Source organism: Cervus canadensis, chromosome 3 (genome assembly GCF_019320065.1).
Source record: "Cervus canadensis isolate Bull #8, Minnesota chromosome 3, ASM1932006v1, whole genome shotgun sequence".
NCBI lineage: Eukaryota > Metazoa > Chordata > Mammalia > Artiodactyla > Cervidae > Cervus > Cervus canadensis.
The window spans coordinates 25,661,757-25,683,017 of record NC_057388.1 but is presented as its reverse complement, the minus strand read 5'-3'; the positions used below and the strand labels follow the sequence as shown (position 1 = coordinate 25,683,017).

The 21,261-nt window shown below is 36.5% G+C and overlaps 1 protein-coding gene across 1 annotated transcript in view; it reads right to left on the bottom strand.

Moving 5' to 3' along the window:
• Positions 1-21,261, bottom strand: part of HDAC9 (histone deacetylase 9) — a 980,387-nt gene that overhangs the window by 55,180 nt on the left and 903,946 nt on the right. Inside the window, exon 24 of the mRNA XM_043462784.1 lies at positions 5,015-5,148. Coding sequence (XP_043318719.1) covers positions 5,015-5,148 — 134 coding nt within the window. The remainder of the gene's footprint in view (positions 1-5,014; positions 5,149-21,261) is intronic.

Below are 21,261 nucleotides of genomic sequence, written 5' to 3'. Positions count from 1 at the left end.
GTGAGGGTGGGATGTTTCAAAAGAACAGCATGTATACTATCTATGGTGAAACAGATCACCAGCCCAGGTGGGATGCATGAGACAAGTGCTCCGGCCTGGTGCACTGGGAGGACCCAGAGGAATCGGGTGGAGAGGGAGATGGGAGGGGGGATCGGGATGGGGAATAAGTGTAAATCTATGGCTGATTCATATCAATGTATGACAAAACCCACTGAAATGTTGTGAAGTAATTAGCCTCCAACTAATAAAAAAATAAAAAAAAAAAAGAAAAAAGAATGGTCCCAACTAAACAACCTAAATTTAATCTCAAAAAACTAACAAGTAAAGAAAGAACTAAGGCCCAACTGGTAGAAAGAAGGAAATAAAAAAGATCAAAGTGGAAATAAATATAATAGAGATTAAAAAGACAATAGAAAAAAATCAATAAAACTAAGCTGGATTTATGAAAAGATAAACAAAATTGATAAACTTTTAACTAGACTAAGTAAAAAAGAGAAAAGCCTCAATTAAAAAAATCAGAAATGAATAAGGAGACATTGCAACTCAAAACATACAAAGGAACATAAGATACTACTATAAACAATTACATGCCAACAAGTTAAATTGCTTAGAAAAAACATAACTTTCTAGAAACAGAAAAACACATCAGATAATGAAGACACAGAGAAATCTTAACAAATTACCAGTAAGGACACTGAATCTATAATCAAAACCTCCCAACAAAGAAAAGTTCAGAATCAGATGGCTTCACTGGTGAACTGTATCAGAGAGGAAGTAATACCAATCTTTCTCAAATTCATCCAAAAAACTGAAGAAGAGGGAAGCTGTCCAAACTCATTTTTGGAAGTCAGCATTTTCCTGAACTGTGGTGTTGGAGAAGACTCTTGAGAGTCCCTTGGACTGCAAGGAGATCAAACCAGTCAATCCTAAAAGAAATCAGTCCTGAATATTCATTGGAAGGACTCCAATGAGTTACAATGAATTCACTCAAAGGACTGATGCTGAAGCTGAAATTCCAATACTTTGGCCACCTGATGTGAAGAACTGATGCTTTGGAAGAGACCCTGATGCTGGGAAAGATTGAAGGCAGGAGGAGAAGGGGACGACATAGGATGAGATGGTTGGATGGCATCCCTGACTCAATGGACATGAGTTTGAGCAATCTCCAGGAGTTGGTGATGTACAGGGAAGCTTGGCATGCTGTAGATCATAGGGGTCGTAAAGTGTCAGACACGACTGAGCAACTGAACCAAACTGACTTTTCCTGATACCAAAATCAGTAAAAAAACACTAAAGAAAAGAAATTACAGGCCAATACCCTTGATGAACATCAAGGTTCAAAATGCAAACTCCTCAAAAAATGTAAGCAAACTGAATTCAACAGTACATTAAAAGAAGTTATGCCATGATTACGTGGGATATATTCCACAGATGCAAAGGTAGTTCAACATCTGCAAATGAAAAAATGCAATAAGCTACATCAACAAAATGAAGGATAAAGATTACACAATCATCTTAATAGATGCAGACAAAGAATATGACAAAATTCAATATCCTCTCATGAAAAAAACTTTCAATAAATATGCGATAGGTTTGTTGTTGTTTGGTCACTAAGTCATGTCCAACTCTTTTTGTGACCCCATGGACTACAGCCTGTCAGGCTCCTCTGTCTATGGAGCTTCCCAGGCAAGAATACTGGAGTGTTTTGTCATTTTCTTCTCCAGGGGATCTTCCTGACCCATGGATCGAACCCACATCTCTTGCATTGCAGGCAGATTCTTTAACTCTGAGAAGGAAAGCACCTTAACGTAATTAAGCCCCATATATGGGAACATATGGGCTTCCTCGGTAGCTCAAATGGTAAAGAATGTGCCCATGATGTGAGAGGCCTGGGTTTGGGAAGATCCCCTGGAGAAGGGCATGGCAACCCACTCCAGTATTCTTGCTTGAAGAATTCCATGGACAGAGGAGCCTAGCAGGCTATAGTCCATGGACTCACAAAGAATCAGACACCACTGAGTGACTAACACGTTCACTTTCATGAGAAACTCACAGCTAACATTGCACTCAATGTTGAAAAGCTGAAAACGTTTCCTCTTAGATCAGAAACAAGACTAGGATGCCCAATATGGCCAAAATGTTATTCAACATAGTATTATGAGTACTGTCTAAAGCAATTAGACAAGAAAAAGAACGAGGCATCCAAGTCAGAAAAGAACTGTTACTATTTGCATATGACATGATATATATAGAAAACCCTATATATGCCACCAAAAAAACTGTTAAATGAATTCAACAAAGTTGTAGGATACAAAATCAACATAGAAAAATCAGTCATGATGCTACATACTGACAATTAACTATCTGAAAAAAACAACAAAATCCCATATACAATAGCATCAAAAACCATCTGCTGCTGCTGCTGCTAAGTTGCTTCAGTCGCGTCCGACTCTATGCAACCCCATAGACGGCAGCCCACCAGGCTCCCCCGTCCCTGGGATTCTCCAGGCAAGAACACTGGAGTGGGTTGCCATTTCCTTCTCCAATGCATGAAAGTGAAAAGTGAAAATGAAGTCGTTCAGTCATGTCTGACTCTTAGCGACCCATGGACTGCAGCCTACCAGGCTCCTCCGTCCATGGGATTTTCCAGGCAAGGGTATTGGAGTGGGGTGCCATTGCCTTCTCCCCCAAAACAATCTACTTAGCAATAAATGTATCCAAAGAAGTGAGAGACCTATACACAAAAAAATTTTAAGACACTGATAAAAGAAACTGAAGACACAAATAAATGGAAAGATATCCTAGGTTCATGGATCAGAAAGATTAATATAATTAAAAATGTCCATAACATCCAAGTGAGCTATAGATTCAATGTAATATCTATCAAAGGGCATTTTTCACAGCAACAGAAAAAAAAAAATCCTAAAATTGAAATGAAACCACAAAAGAATGCCAAATAGCCAATATAATCTTCAGACAGAAGAATAATGTCAAGAGTTACCACACTTCCTAATTTCAAGTTATATTACAAGCGATCAACACAAGTTATATTACGAGTTATGGTATTGGCATTAAAATCAGACATACAAGTTAACAGACAGAAGAGAGATCCCAGAAATGAACTCATGCATACACAATTAATCTTCAGCAAAGGAACCAGGAATACTCAGTGGAGAATAATCTCTTCAATAAATGGTACTGGTCAAACTAGATAGCCATATGTAAAAGAATGAAACGGCATCCCTATCTTAAACATAAAAACCAATTCAAAATTGATTAAATATTTAAAAGCAAGACTTGGAATCATAAAACTCTTGGAATAAAACACAGAGGGTGAGCTCCTTGACACTGCTATTGGCAATGATTATTTGGATTGCGAATGAAAGTGAAAACAAAAAGTAAAAATAGGTGGGACTACATGAAACTAAAAAGCTTCTGCACAATAAAGATAACCATCAATAAAATGAAAAGGCAACTCATGGAATGGGAATAAATATTTACAAATCACATACCCAATAAGCAATTAGTATCCAAAATATACAAGGGATTCATACAACTCACTAGCAAAACACACAAAACCAAATGCCACAATTCAAATTGGGCAAAGGACCTGAATATGTATTTTCTAAAGACAAACAGATGGCCAATATATACATGAAAAGGTGCTCAACATCAATAATCATCAGGAAAATGCAAATCAAACCATAATGAGCTATCACCTCACATACTCCTCACATACACCTCACATAACATGTGTATTATCAAAAAGAGAAGAGAGAAATGCTGGTGAGGATGCTGGGAAAAGGAAACCCTTGTGCATTCTTGGTAGGAAAGTAAACTAGTACAGTCACTAAGGAAAACAGAAGGAGGTCCATCAAGAAACTAAAAACAGACCTATCACATGACTCAGGAATCTCACTTCTGGGTAAATATTCAAAGGAAATGAAATCACTATTTCATTATCTCAAAGAGACATCTGAACTCCCAAGTTTATTGCATCACTATTCACAATAATCAAGGTTTGGAAACAGTGCAAGCATCTCCCACTTACAGATGAATGGATATAGAAAATGTAATACACATACACACCAATACACACACACACAATGGATTATGCAATCTTAAAGAAATCCTGTCTTTTGTGACATTATGGATGAACACAGAAGGTATTATGCCAAGTGAAATAAGCTATACAAGTAAGAAAATAAAACTTACCTAGAACCAAAAACAAGCAAATAAAATAGTTGAACTCATGGAATCATAGGGTAGAATGGTGGTTGCCAGAAGCTGGGGGTTGGGGTGGAATAGGGAAAGCTTGGTAAAAGTTTTTAAACTTTTAGTAATAAGATGAATAAGGCTTGAAGATCTAATGTATATAACAGTGAATATAACTGCTAATACTCTATTGTATAATTAAAATTTCTAAGAGAGGAGAACTTAAGTATTTTCACCCAAAAAAAGTAACTATGTGGGGTGATAATTAACTCAAGGAGGAAAATCATTTAACAATGTCTGCACATTGTTAAATAATTACATTGTCAAATAATTACACTATATATGTTAGATATATGAATTATAATTTTGTATTCCAATTATACTTTAAAAAGCTGAAAAGATATTTCTAAAAAGTTTCCCTCCCTGAACTAACATAATCCTACAGAAAATATTGACAACTTTTCTTTGAGTTAATTCTTTCTCAGTGTTTCAGTGCTCATTAGCTGAGTCAATACAATATACAGACCATTTCCTCCCATGGGTTATTTTTACTTATTTACTGAGCTCTACCAATAACCTGATCGAGGGATGTACTGTATGGAACCTATAACTGGGCAAAAGTTACAGCATAGAACAGGAGGACATGTAAACTTTTCTTATCTACAGCTTGCCTTTTTCCTGTAAATTTTAAGAACAACATTGTGTTTTCTGAGTATGTACGATGTTAAGAAAGATGAAACATATGCATGCATACATTCCTGGTCCTTTAACCCCTGCTTTTGTACTTTTAGTTTTTTACCTCATTTCCTAGAAGGGCATTTACACAGGCTTCTGATGCATCGCAGATGGCTGTGAGATCATGTCCTCCTTCTAGAGCCAACACCACATGTCCATCAGCCAGTGTCATCAACTGCTTCGTCAAATGACCAAAGCCTACCATAATGCAAACAGAACATTTCAAAGTGTAAGTTAAAAGTCAACTGACCACTAGAATCTGATACTGATTGAGCATTTACTGTGTGTATGTCCTATCTCAGTACTTCCCACGTGCTAACTCATTTAATACTCACAACGATTTGATAAAATTTTACCAAATTTTGATAATTTGATAAAAGATCTTAGATCACAAAATCCAAGATCCTGCAGCTGAGCAGTATCACAATTAGGATGTACACCAGTCCCATTGCTCTCTTCACTGTGCACATTACTGCCTTTCTCAAAACATTCTGTGTACACCTGGATGAAAAGTGTTCAGCTAATATTAATAAGGTATGCAGTTCCGTTTGCTTAATATTTGTTTCTTCTTCCTATCATGTGCCTTTATTATAAACGGAAGAAGTTTTCCATGTATCACCTCAAATTACATACCTATCACATTAGATTTTACAGGCATTCTTTTTACTATGAAATAGCTGATGAATACAAAAATTAGTATCTATGTATGACATCACAAACAAGTGGTCACTCACCTCCCAATTTAAGGAAAATATTTTTGAAGCCCCCTGCATGCAACTCTCTAATAACATAATTCCCCCTCACTGTGGGTAATCAGGACCCTGAGTTGGTATTTATGACTCCTTTGCTTTTCATTGTTTAACCTGCTTATTCTGGAACTTTATAAAAATCGTTTTATACTTTTGCAACATGCTCTTTTCACACATTGTGTTAGTTCATTTCTGTCAATACATGTAACAACAGCTTTATGCTCTCTAGTAGGCCATTTAATGAATATAAAATAGTATTTACCCACTCTCCTGTTGACAAATATTTATGTTTTTCTGTTATTAAGAAAAAAAAATGCCCCTATGGGACTTTCCTGGTGGTCCAGTGGTTAGGACTCTGTGATTTCTCCACCATGGGCCTCCACTGGATCCCTGATTAGAGGAACAAGGATCCCACAAGTGACCAAAAAAAAAAAGCCAATAAGAACATTCTTATACCAGCCTTCTGGTGCACACATGCAAGAGTGGAATAAAACTGCTGTGACTTACAACCTGCTAAATAAAACCAGATCGTTTCCAAAGGACTATGATCAATCCCCACTGTGAGAAGCAGTGTGTATCAGAATTCCAGTTTAGTTTCATCCTTGCCAACATTTGGTGTGATGGGCCATACATGTGGGTGGCAAAGAATGGCATCTTACTGTGGTTTCATTCAGAATAAGGAAAGACCTTTCTATTTCTACTCTGAATTGAGTTTTTATTATAAACAGATGTTGAATTTAATTATCTTACTACACCAAATGAGATGGTTTTTCTCCTACAATTTCATAGTGTTGTGAGTTACATTAATATTTCAAATATTTAGCCATCAGTGAATTTATGGAATAAAGTACGTTTGGTTATGATATATTATCATTCTTATACACACTGAATTTATTTGACTAATGCTTTGTTTAGGATTTTTTCACTATGTTTGTAAAAGAGGTTAATCAATAAATTTCTATTCTTTTACTGACTATATTGAATTTTATTATGACTGGACCTTCTTTTTCTATTATTTGACCCTAGAATGTTGGGTAGAAATCTTCTGTAAACCATTTGACTCTTCTATTTTCTTTGAGAAAGACATTAATCTATTGAGAATTTTCTTAGGGATTAGGGGACTATTCTTGCTTTCAATATCTTCCCAAGTTACATTTTCCCAGAAATTTGTATCTTTTGTGTTCAAATTTATTCAATAAAGTTGTTTATTACCTTATCATTGTATTTTGGAACCCCAATGAGATGTAGTCATTGTTAGTACAGCCTCAACATCTCTGAAGTTTTCATTTATTTTCTGTCTTTTTCTGTCCGATATTATGTGTACTTTTGTTGCAGATTTACTTTCCAGGCTTTTTCACTCCAGATGTATCTAGTCTACCATTTATACTTTCATTGATATTTTCATTTCAGTGATTCTGTTGTTCAATCCTACGTGTTCTGTTTGGTTATATTTCATAACTTCTTAGTCACTTTAATCTTTCAAGTTTTGATTTCTTTAGACATAATTATTTTATATTCTATATCTGCTATTTGAAGTCTTTATGGCTTAGTTTTACTATTTTTGTTTCTGCTGATTCAGCCTCATGATGTCTTAATTTTCCTTTGCTTTTTTTTTTTTTTTGAGTTCATATTCATCAGAACTTTATATGTGAGAAAACTTGGAGAACAGATTTGAATATGATATTTACCTTTGAAACCCAAGATTAGTGGGATTTTGTTTGCTTCTGCTGGATGGCTGAAACATTACCAAGCAGGGTAAATTTTAAAACCTGACCAAAGGGCTGTTTTTCAAAATGTACAGATAATGTAAATACAGATCCCAAAACTTGATTACAAATTGTCATAGAAAAGACATTTTTCCCTTTTCATTCCCTTTGAAATTCTCTGTATTGACAGTTATAGCTAAGATCGATTTGTTGTTTTGTTCAGCAGTGTCTCCTTTTCTCCTATTTATCCTTTTCGTTAGAGTTGGCTCTTTGACATTCCTTTCTTTATTCTACTCTCCAATCAAAACTCTTCCCTTTGGAGACTGAAGGCTTTGACTCCCTTTTTGAGAATGCAGGAGTCTATTAATGTTCAAGCTTTTGCCAATTGGATACTTTAGGATGGCCCAGGGTGGCCAACAGCTACAGTATTTGTTTGCTTTTCTTCCTCTTTTTGGAAGACCTCCATAAATTTAAAAGAGTAGTGTTCATATTTACACGCAGGAATCTTTCAGAATATGTAGTTTCTCATATTGCCAAATGTAAATCTCTTGTTCAATGTCTAAAAAATTATAACATTTCATCAATGTGCCCAATTTCAGGAACAATTGAAAAAAAAGAATAAATAAAAATATTTAAAACCATGTGTTCAACATTGTTTAATTTGCTTTAAGAACTTCCAGGGAACAAAGATTTAGTTTTTAAATCAATTATATTTTTTAAATAATTAATAGATGTTTTGCTACAGGGTAACATCTGGGCTCTGCTCACAGATCCTCAAATGCTCAGTGACTCACAAGTTCCTGAATCAACTTGTTGAAAACAAGTGGCCAAGACTTCAGAGTAGGAAGACCCTGAACTCACCTTGTCCCCTGGGCATGCTGAAATTGCAACTATTACAGAGCACCTATGGAGGAGAAAGACTAGAAGGGTATCAGAGATCTTCTACAACTAAAGACATAAAGAAGGATCCACAATGAGATGGGTAGGAAGGGTAAAGATGTGGTATAGTCAAGAACCATATTCCAGGGTGGGGACCACAAACACAAGGATAATCACAATTACAGAGTTTCTCCCCAAGGAATGAGGGGTCTGAGGCCTATTACAAGCTCCCCAGTCTGGGTGTCTTACACTGGGAAGCCAAGATCCTAGAAGTTTGGCTTTGAAGGCCAGTGGGGTTTATTCTTGGGAGGGTCAAAGGGCAATGGGAAATAGACCCCAGTCTTAAGGCACACACAAAATCTTACATAATTCAGGACCTAGGGCAGAAGTCATAATTTGAAAGAGCCTATGTCAGACCCACCTTCTGATCCTAGAGTAATAAAAGGGGAAAAAAACCCTACAAACAAGAATACTCTCCCCAGCAAGTCTTTCATTCAGATTTGATGGAGAGATCAAAAGCTTTACAGACAAGCATAAGCTAAAAGAGCTCAGCATAACCAAAAAAGCTTTATAAGAAATGTTAAAAGGACTTCTCTATGTGAAAAAGAAAAGCCCATAACTAGAAATATGAAAATTACAAAAGGAAATATTTCATTGGTAAAGGCACATATATACAAAAGGTAGTAAATTAACCACATATAAAGCTAGTAGGAAGGTTTAAAGTTCAAGGGAGTAAAATCCACGTAAGTACTACTTATCCACAATAAGTAGTTAAGGGACACACAAAACAAAAAGATGTAAAATGCTATGTCAAAGACAGTAAATGTGGGAAATGAAGTTAAAATTCAGGGTTGTTAAAAAGCATTTGAACTTAAGAGATCAGCAACTTAATCATATTTATGTACGTCTGCGTGCTCAGTAGCTCAGTCCTGTCTGCCTCTTTGTGAACCTATGGACTGCAGCCTACCGGGCTCCTCTGTCCATTGGTTTTTCCAGGAAGAATACTGGAGTGGGTTGCCATTCCCTACTCTAGGGGATCTTCCTGATGCAGGGACTGAACCTGCTGTCTCCTGCATCTCCTGCACTGGCAGACAGATTAGTTACCACTGCGCCACCTGATAACCACAAACCAAAAATCTATAATAGATACACACACAGAAGAGAGAAAGGAACTCAAACAATTCTAAAGATAGCTGTTTGCCTTTGAAAGACACATGAAAACCCAATTCACTCAACAGATAGATATAGAAAAAGATATCATTTGTGGTTATCGTAGGTGGGATTTGGGGGGAAGGGGAATTACATGAAAGCAGTCAAAAGGCGCATACTTCCAGTTACAAGATAAGTAAGTACTATGGAAATAATGTACAGCATCATAAATCTGATTAACACTGCTGCGTGTCATATATGAAAGTTGCTGAAAGAGTAAATCTTAAGAGTTCTCATCAGAAGGAAAATACTTTTTCTATTTCTTTTATTCTGTACCTGTATAAGATGATGGGTGTTCACTAAACTTACTGTGATAATCATTTCATGATTTATGTAAGTCAATTTATTATGCTATACACTTATTTTCTGGGGCAGTTTTGTGCTTACAGAAAATTTAAGCAGAAAGCACCAAGAGGTCCGATACACCACCCCACCTCCTTCCTTGCTGTGGTTTCTCCTATTAACAGCATTCTGCATTAGTGTGGTGCATTTGTCATAGTTGATGAGCCAATACTGATAACTTATATTACTCTTTACCAAAGTTCATGACCAGGCTTTTCTCTTTTTGTATAATTCTAGGGGCTCTGACAGATGCATAATGTCATGGATCCACCATTACAATATCATACAGAATGCTTCAAGGCCCCATAAATCTCCTGTGTTCCACCTATCATACCTCCTCTATGCCCTGCAACCCCTTATCTTTCTTGTTTCTACAGTTTTACTACTCATTTTTTCAAAGTTTACATTAATTAAAATTTTTAGTTTCTTTTATTAACCATTCTAAAGTACAAAAGACTGTATTTCATTCTCCCTCATTTAATATTTATAATATCAATAGTTATATATTCATGAAAACTTAAAACAATTACCCTGAATATGGAAATGCATGGTCTGCAAGCCTGCCTAGGCTGTTTTCAAGCCTGACCTTGTTCTTCTCTTAAATATTATGGTTTTTTGTGTGAAAAGAAAGTAAGTTTTCAGAATAGAGTTGGCAGAACCAAATCAAAGTCTATAAAACTGTCAAGCAATAAGACCCCAAAACCAAACTAAGTTGCTTCCATTTTGGAATAATGAAATAATATCTTCTTAATCCTTGGAAATGCATTGAAATATTCACTCAATCAATAAACTAGAGCTGTCCAGAATTTCAGCTCTGGTATAATACTTGAGGTTAAGTATGAATAAGACAAATTTATTATGATAGAAGTCAAAATATTCACTTTATAATGATTGTATGTTTCTAAATACTTGGCAAAACTATTCTAAAAAGATTTAAAATTAGATGAAAATTGCTTCCAAGCATTACTGCATTCAGGCATTATTTTCCACACCTATGGGTCTCACGATGATACCAAGAAAAATCTTTTCCACAGGCCATTTAAGAATGAGGCTGACCACATTAAACTCCACCTTTTTATCCAACTGCTATGAAAAGAGCAGTAAGCTTACAGAAAATGTGTAATGCAAAGTTCTGATCCCTAATGCTTAGAAATACTCTTGGTCTAAGTCAAGGCACATAGTAAGTAATTCCATTCTGGAAGAAATATTCATAAAACTCACAGAAAAATATTTCTGCTAACCATATTGTTAAATATTCTGAACAGCTTTTCCTGTAACATAAGCCATGGCCACAGTGATAACTTTAAAAGATATAATAATAAATCAAGCAGGTATGCCAGATCTTTCATACTGAAGGTTCCTAACAATTGAGAATTCAATTATCTAAAGTCACTGCTGAGCAGATCAAATCACATGGATTTTAAAAAGGAAGGAGGGAGGGAGAGGGAGAAAATCTCAAATCTGATTTAAGTTCACTCTTTTCCTTTGAGAATAAAAAAAAAGTCCCATAAAATACCAAATTTAGATGGGATAGTAAAAAGTGGAAGGAAAGAATGGAATGAAGCTAATCTTTGATCTCTATCCAAATTCCTCTTTCTTTTACCTACAGGGTTTATTTCCATTCACATGTTACCCATGTGATCTCTGGAGCCACAGATTGAGGCAGCTGAACTTTGAATTATCCTTCCACAAAACATTCAAGTGGAGTATAGAAATAAAATTTCTGAATCCTACGCTCTCTCTTCTCATCAAAGCAAGGCATTTAAGAACAATGTTTTACTTCTGTTACCCTGAGTTCTCTGTGTCCATTGTACAGGGGTCTGAAAAGCTAAGTGTGGCTACCAGTGTCAAGGTATTACTCTTCAGGATAGGTGAAAAAGAAGATTCAATGGTGTGTGTGGTTATGTGATTAGAGAGTTATAGAACATAATTTTAATGGGCATAATTACAAGTTACATTTGATAGCTTTTATTCTTGGGCACAAAACCTCATCCTACTGGTCACAGCAAACTGAATTTGCACAGTTGAAAAATTACAGCACAGCACAGTGCCAGGAAGGTTGTCCTCAAGGAGGTTCAGTGTCCTGAGTATGAAGGCTCATGGGAAAGAAGCAATTAAGCAAGAAAGTCAGTCTGTATAAAGCATGCTGAGCTGAAGCAGCCACAGATATGATATGGAGATGGAATTAGGCACTCAGGGAGGAGGCTAGGGTAGCAAGACGGATGGGGTCAGGTCAGTACTAGAATTGTTATGTAGTTAATGAAAAATCCTAAATGATGCTGTTAAAGTGCTGTATTCAATATACCAGCAAATTTGGAAAACTCAGCAGTGGCCACAGGACTGGAAAAGGTCAGTTTTCATTCCAGTCCCAAAGAAAGGTAAAGAATGCTCAAACTACTGCACAACTACACTCGTTTCACATGCTAGCAAAGTAATACTGAAAATTCTCCAAGCTAGGCCTCAACAGTCAACTCCCAGATGTTCAAACTAGATTTAGAAAAGGCAGAGGAATCAGATCAAATTGCCAACATCGGTTGGATCACAGAAAAAGCAAGAGAATTCCAGAAAAACATCTACTTCTGCTTTATTGACTACGCTAAAGCCTTTAACTGTGTGCATCACAACAAACTGTGGAAAATTCTTAAAGAAATGGGAATACCAGACCACCTTACCTGCCTCCTGACAAACCTGAATACAGGTCAAGAAGCAACAGTTAGAACTGGACATGGAAAACAGACTGGCTCCAAATCGGGAAAGGAGTACGTCAAGGCTGTATATTGTCACCTGGCTTATTTAACTTATATGCAGAGGACATCATGTGAAATGCCAGGCTAGATGAAGCAGAAACTGGAATCAGGATTGCTGGGAGAAATATCAATAACCTCAGACATGTAGATGACACCACCCTTATGGCACAAAACGAAGAGTAACTAGAGTCTCTTGAAGTAAATGAAGAGAGTGAAAAAGCTGGCTTAAAACTCAACATTCAAAAACCTAAGATCATGGCATCTGGTCCCATCACTTCATGGCAAATAGATGGAGAAACAATGACAACGGTGACAAACTTTATTTTCTTTGGCTCCAAAATCACTGCAGATGGTGACTGCCGCCATGAAATTGAAAGATGTTTGCTCTCTGGAGCAAATGACAAAAGCTATGACAAACTGAGACAGCATATTAAAAAGCAAGAGACATTACTTTGCCAACCAAGGCCTGTGTAGTAAAAGCTAGGGTTTTGTCCAGTAATCATGTAGGGACATGAGAGTTGGACCATAAAGAAGGCTGAGTGCTTAAGAATTGATGTTTTTGAAATGTGGTGTTGGAGAAGACTCTTGAGAGTCCCTTGGACTGCAAGGAGATCCAACCAGTCCATCCTAAAGGAGATCAGTCCTGAATATTCATTGGAAGGACTGATGCTGAAGCTCCAATACTTTGGCCACCTGATGCGAAGATCTGACTCATTACAAAAGACCATGGTGCTGGGAAAGATATAAGGCAGGAGGAGAAGGGGATGACAGAAGATGAGATGGTTGGATGGTATCACTGACTCATTGGACATGAGTTTGAGCCAGTCCCAGGAGATAGAGAAGGACAGGGAAGTCTGGCATGCTGCAGTCCATGGAGTTGCAAAGAGTAGGACACGACTGAGCAACTGTTTATTTATTTATTTATTACTGAAAATCAGCCTCAGAAGTTGTCCCTACTATGTGCAGTGACTATGACAAAATACCGTTAGAGATTTTTTTTTTAAAGTGAACGTTGTTACCTTAAGCTCTTTTGAGGAAATCTTCTAGAATGGGGTGCTAACGTAGAACTACTACTATGGTACTACTGCTACTACACTAAAGAATACTATAGATAGCCTGGCTGCTCTAAAAAGCATTAAATGAAATTAATACAAGCAAATAAGCATCATTATAGACATGAGAAGGAAAGTCAAAGTCAAGTCGCTCAGTCGTGTCTGACTCTTTGCGACCCCAGGGACTGTAGCCTACCAGGCTCCTCTGTCCATGGGATTTTCCAGGCAAGAATACTGGAGTGGATTACCATTTCCTTCTCCATTAGAAGGAAGGTACGTTGTTAAAAAAACAAAACAAAACAAAACAAAAAAAACTTCTCTGTTTTTGGTGACTAAACAAACACATGGAACTGGTAACTACCAAGACTGAGACGCCACTGAGGAAGAGAACTGGAAGGACATCTTCAGTTAGAAATCTTCTGCTCAGTTCCACGGGTTCACTGGAAGCAAACTTACTTTTGTTGCTTCTGAAAAGAATATTAAATAAGTTGCAAATATGGTAGTGATTCAAATGATCAGTTTCTCTTTGATTTCCTGAAATTGTGTGGGGGTGTATTTCTGCGGGGGTGTATTTCTGCTTAAGAAGTCAAATTATGTCAGCATTTTTTCTAAGTTTGGGAAACTGTTTGAAATGAGAAGTTGCTCTAGGAAAGCTCTAAGATTAAACTTTAGATAAATATTTAATAACTAACCCATAGAACATAAAAGGATTCACCCTTTAAAGTGGCATGTGTCACATGCTTCTCCATAATGCTTCCCAAATAGCTCCCAGAATATTGGTAGTGCAAAAATACAAGCCTTACTTTAATTTCCACTTGAAAACAACTATTTTCAAAACAAAAATGAACACATGTTCATTGTTAAGAATGTGGAAAATTAATAGAAAATAGAAAAAAGTCAAAGAAAAGTATGTAATATATAACAAATATATGTTGCTACATATTATTGATAATTAAATATTAATAAAATAATTATAATTTACATAATAATAAATCCAGTCCTATAAACCAGAGATAGCCAATCCCACTTTTGTGTAATTTCATGCTTATCATTTTTTGTGCATTTAAAAAATAAACAGGATCACACTGGACTTTTTAAATTTATATTTATAAATATAAATATAGTAGAAAACATGTTTTGTATACTCTACAATATCCTTTTAATATACTACTTCTCTGTTTTTAGACATTAACTTACTAGTTTTCAGCTTTATATATAAGGTTGTAAATAATATCCTCCTATATGGTGAAGCAGGCACTTATCTGATTCTAGTGTTATTATCTATCATTATTGGATGAAAAGAGGCTTGCTCTTTTGACTGTTAGCTTTCCTTTTTTATTTCAGAGTATGAGATAAAACATATACTGTAAGGCACATGAAGGCAAGATGGAAATGAAGCTCCTAAACTTTATAAACTTCATTTGTGTGTGTTCAGTAATGGATAACTGAAACATTCTTATAGAAGCTCAGAGACTCGAGATATTCCTAGAAAGCCTGCTTTTATTATGAAATTGAAAACACGGAGTTATCAGAACTCTTTAAGGAGGCTGACACTGAGGGACTTCTGCTGTGGCTTGAAGAGGGACCTCTCTAACTTACAGTGTAGTTACCATTGTTGTTTTGCCATTCTATGAAAGTCAGACTCTAGAATCAGCAACCAATGCCCAAGAAGGTACTGGCTCATGATTCACTTGATTAATAAAAATAACAGCAATACAAAATGACTGATTAGAAATCACTCCTACTTGTAAATCTAACTTTGCTGATGTCAGCCTCCCATTCACTACAAGTTCTTCTCTATTATTTCCAATGACTGCCTGTCTGTCAGGAAAGTTTCAAGAGGAAAAAAACAAAAAACAAAAAACCAGTGACATAGACAATCCCCATCCCCATAGTGCCATTTAGCAGAGGTAGTAGAATGAGAATCAGAGCAGTGACAGTCTCTTCAGAAATGTGTGTGCGTGTTCAGTCACTAAATATTGTCTGACTCTTTGCAACCCTGCGGACTGAATCCACCAGCCTCCTCTGTCCATGGGATTTCCCAGGCAAGAATACTGGCCTGGGTTGCCATCTCCTCCTCCAGGGGATGTTCCCGACCCAGGAATCAAACCTGCATCTCCTGCATTGCAGGAGGGTTCTCTTTTAACATCTAATATGTTACTGATTTATGTAATTTTTGTAATTCTTTCTGCCATGTTAAAAACCCTCAATAACAATTTTACTCATTTTTAAACAGGTTAGTTTCATTTGATCCTGAAATATCTGTGAAGGCTTCACTGTAAATTCGGAACAGTAGGGATCCCTGGAGTCAGACACTTTTGTTCTGTTTTGATTTGCAATTTAATTTTGCATATCCACTGGCAAATTTTCCCTAGTTACACTGAGGAAAGATCAACTGAAGAATGAACATACAGTGAAGTATAATTACAAAAACTGGAGCCATTTTCCTCTCTAAACCCTGTAGTCATTAAGTTAACCATGCTTTTCTTTAGGAAGATGCAGTCAAACTCAAATTGAGAGAGAAGTTTGGGTAGCATGTGGCTGTCTCATGTACTGTGAGGCTCTCGAGCAGGACTTCAAAGCAGAAGCTGATTGTTGCAGATGGGAAGAATGCTTTCCACAGAAATACCTTTTTAAGACTCATGATGTTGTAATTCATATGGTAGGCACTTGTGATTCGTTCCTGATGATGTTGGGATCATTTAACTCACAAAACCAGTGTTGCTACCATAAAATCCTTTCATCTATAGCCAAAAAAGGTTTATTTCATGCAAATGAAAAATTTTCATTAAAGAATCACCTTAATAATGGGGAAGGTATATGTTTTCTGGTCATGTTTAAAATGTAAATTTATGAACATATTTTGAAGATTCATTTCACTTTAAGATCTTTATTTATTTGATGTCCTAGGACTCTTTTCAAGGTCCCTGAAACCGGAAATCACTTTTAGAAGAAATATGGAGATTATTATCATTAAATCTTTCAGTTGGCTTATTCCAAGCAGCCCTATAAATACTGCATATGTTTTAAAGAAGGCACTTTCAAGTAAAGTAAAAATCCTTTTACTGTTCTAGTCAGTGACGCTCCAGAAGGTAACTTTATATTCTCAGCACCTTTTATAAACAAATGAATAGTTGGTTTGTATTAAACAATGTCTGAGACAGCAAAATACTCCAAAGCAGTATTTCAGAAAAACGAAATTAAAAAAAAAAAATCATCTTCAGGGATTCCTGAGAATAAAATGGCAAGAGAAGTTGACTGGCATTCTGACCATCCATCCATCCATCTATGATTTATCTATCTAAAGAGCAACAAGTTATTTACTAAATGCCTACTGTGTGCCATAGTTTTATATATAAATGTTAAAATACATGAACCTCAGTTTTCTCAGCTGTAAATACAACTAATGACTATTCTACCTCACTGATGTGAAATAAATATCTAATCATAAAAAGCCAACTCAATATATGCATATATATATATGTATGTATGAACAGAACCTAGCACATAGTAGGTATTCAGTTTTAATATTTTTGAATGAAAGAATTTAATCATAGAATTTAAGATCTAGAAATGAATTTTAAGCTTAAATATTCCAACCCCTTCTTTAAGGTTGAGGAAACTAAGCCCCATAAAGATCAATTATCAAGGCAAACAGTTAACTACAGAGTTGGGATGAGAACTCTCTGCATTTTCTACCATTCAGCCCACTCAATAGATATTAGGACTGCCCATCTTTTTTCAGAAATGATTTCCAGTTCAAAAAGAACTTTAAAGAGAATTCCTAGACACCAAATGGCTTTTACAAATCATTGCTTTGGTGTGCTAAGTGTAAATAAACCAGAAGCATGTGAATTAAATTTCCCTTAACAAACACAAATATAAAACCATTGAGGAGAAAAAAAAGTCCCTAGAAAATGCTTTTGGGTATCATAGGACCATTCCTTCCCACCCCTCAACAAAATTGTTTTTGCCAAACCCCAACTGCAATTTGATTTGCCAATCTCTAGCTTGTACTGCTGTTTTCAATAAGGCATTAAACACATGGGATCTATTCTCTCATCGATGCTCAGGCATAATTGGCCAAGTGGGATGGAACAAGAGCAGGACAGACTCATGCTAAGCAATGATGATCCCATTACAGTACTCTGCATTATTCAAATTCAACCAGTATTTACTGAGCACACACAATTAACAACAGCTAGGGAACTACATGGTTGAATAAGAGATCATTCTTGCTTCCAAAGAATTAAATTACATACAAGAGGCACATATGCAGATAAATACATTTTGACATGGAGAAAGATAACTGTTATAAAACAAACACATTTTTATAAAGCTAATAGATGGAAGACATCTATCTGTTTAGAGGAAACTCAGAAGATAAGAGAGGACAGTGTTATATGCATTTGTGTTATCTTTGCCTCAGCTTCCCACTTCTGATATAGCAACAGCCTTGTCAGTTTCAGTGAAATAACATATGTAAAATGCATTTACCCAGCACTTGACACTCAGACAGTATCAATAACTATTACTTCCTCACCAGCCCATCAGCCTCTTCATGTTCAAAAGCTCTCTTAGATAAATTCGCAATTATTCTAAATGGTATTATTCTTTTCATTCATTTGGTTTTTCTATTAGTAAACCTGGTTCGAGAGTCACTCAATTATGCTCACATAGGATCGTATATATTGCAGTTCCAGACAGCAAAATGGGGAATGGAAAAGTAAGTGTGGAGAAAAAGAACTCAAATTTCGAGATAATCGTCTTAAAAATTTTTTCAAAAAATAAATCGCCAAGAATTGATTAATACTTTGGAATCTAGCATACAGCTTGGTACATAGTAGGTGCTCAGTAAATGCTATTGAAGGAATTCGTGAATATGGAATAAATATATTCTATTAACTTTACTTAATTCCATTTCAATTACATTAGTATGGTAGGTAGAATTCACAGGACCTCTGAGAACTCTTGCTCTTGAACAAAACTATCTCTCTTGAGTGTGGATAGAATCTGTGCATGTAATGTATACTCCTGTGAAATGGCAAAAAGAAGTTTCAGTTGACTTTGTGTAAATCAAAAGGAAGATTTCAGGCAGTGTCAGGGGAAACTGGGCTGGAGGGTCGTGGTGGCTCCGACAATCTAATCACAGAAGCCCTTTAAAAGCGGAATTAAAAAATAAAAAAATAAAAGCGGAGTTTTCTCCAGTTGATATTGTAAGAGGAAGTTAGATTTGAAGCATGAGAAGGACTTGATGGTGCACCACTGATGGTTTGAAAATGTTAAGGGACCATGAGAGGAGAAATGTTTGCAGCTTCTAGCCAGCAAGGAAATGAGGACTTCAGTTCTACAACTGCAAGAGATTAAATAAACTCAAAAGAGGATTGTTCATTAGAATGTCTAGAATAAAGAGCCAGCCTGGCTGAGATTTTGGTATCAGCTTTGTGACACTGGAAGCAGAAAACCCAGTCGGGTCTGTGCAGATTTGCAACCTACCAGAACTGTGAGGTAATTAATGGATGGTGTTAGGAGTCAATAAATTCACATATTCCTGAACATACTAGAGGCCAAAGATAAATCAACAGCAGAATAACAGTTCATGAGGTAACATTGATAGTGTAAGCAAAGTTGGAACGGTAATGGTAACTACAACAATGAACAATTCTAAAATATTTATCCTGTGCCACGTCCTGGGGTTCATATAGATGTTTCGTGGAATCCTCACACCACCTTATGAGGTAGCTATAGAGAGGATCCAACTTTCTAGAGGGGCAAACAAAGGGAAGTTGAGTAACTCTCCCAAAGTCATACCAGGAATAGAGTAATATAGTAATATCAGGACTCAACTCAGGCTTTAGACTCTGAAACCTTAACCACTGATCCTACTGTCTGTTTAAAATAACTGGGAAGAGCCCCAAATAATTTTTCAAAAAACCTACACACATAAAGCATGTTTACTTTTCTCTATGAATAAGATGTAGTAACCAATGCATGTCACCACGTGCCCAAAGGATTCATCTGTCCTCACTATCCTCCACTCATTTCCCCACAAAGTGTCAAGGGCCAGAATGCTAAGATGCGTACCTTGGCAATGCCTGAACCAACTGTCTGTTAGAATAAGATTATGATGAATTTTTAGTCGTGATGAGATACTTCAAATAGAGGCAGTGCTGCTAGCTTCTCTGTTACCCTGAACCAAAGACAAAATCCACGGGTCACTTTGTTTAAAAGAAATGAAGACTCTTAGTCCCGGATGAACATGAGTTTATGTAAATTAGGTGACCTTTTCCAGGCAGAGAGATTTCTAGAACTGTGAACTCTTCTAAAGAGTCAAGGGCTCTGTATGATCACTGGCCATGTCTGACTGGACACTGCAAGGCTTCTCTAAATAATGCATCAAGTGCTGGAGGAATTATGGGAAGTGTTACACGGCTGAACAAGTGTACAAGTGAGGAGAAGACCCTGCCCCTGGAGGCGGGCAGACATGCCAGAAGAAAACTGTATGCTCACTTGCAGAGAGCAGTGAGCTCAATACAGCAGCCTCCCAACCACTCGTCACTGGCTTCTCACATTTTTTAGGGTTAAATTCAAGCCTTCAAAGCCTTCTCTCTTTCCAGTCTCATCTTCTGTCACGCCACACGTTTACCCTTCCCTTAAGTTAAATATAACTATTTATACAATTTGATGAACACAGCAACCAGAGTCTACATTTCTGAGTATCCACTGATATAATGTCTTGTCCACATCCAGCTAACCCCTACTCATCTTTTTAAATTTAGTGTAATCAACATCCTGAGCCCCCTGGGCAATGAAGAGTTGTTCTTATGTGTCCTCTTCACACTGATTTCTCTCTTTAATCCTTAATCTGTGAGTTCATCCTTCGAGGCTGTAACTGCTGGCCAACAGTGTCTGTATCGTGCCTGGCTTCGTATAGTCAGGACCTAGTACAGCACTTGGCATTCTCAGTATGTTAATTAAATGCCGATGTCTAAATAGTACAGAGACCTCAAGCTGACTTTACAGACCTGGATCAATGTGTGTTAACACCTAAACTATATATGGAACTTATTGCACGGTAGGCTCTTTACAATTTCTTTAATGCTCAACACAGCCAACACACATACACACACGCGCGTGCGAAAGAGGTACTGCCAGTATTCTTAAATGAGACATGGAAAATAAACAGAGAGAGGTTAAGTGCTTTGTCCAAAGTAAAAGAACAGAGGTAGGATTTAAACCTTCTGACTCTGGAGTCCACATTCTTAAATTACAATACCTAAGTTTTTGGATTCAGGGCCCATGGTGATACCCGAGAGCTATTTTTGAAGAAAAGTAAAGCAAAGCAAAGCCCTGAAAAATTTTATGATTCTATAATATACCTACTATAGAATAAATATTTCCCTTTCTTAATTTTTTTTTTTAAATACCGTGGCCAATCCAAGTAAAAAATCTTTCTCAAAGATTGGTTAAAGGGAGCATCCCGGAAAAAAGTTTAGGTCCAGAGAAATACAACAGGCCAAAGAGAAAACTCAAGTCCCTGTCACAGACTGTTTCTTACACAGTTCTATGGAACTTATAAGAAATTTCATTAATTTACAGAATGAAAGTAGAATACCATGTCTTCAAG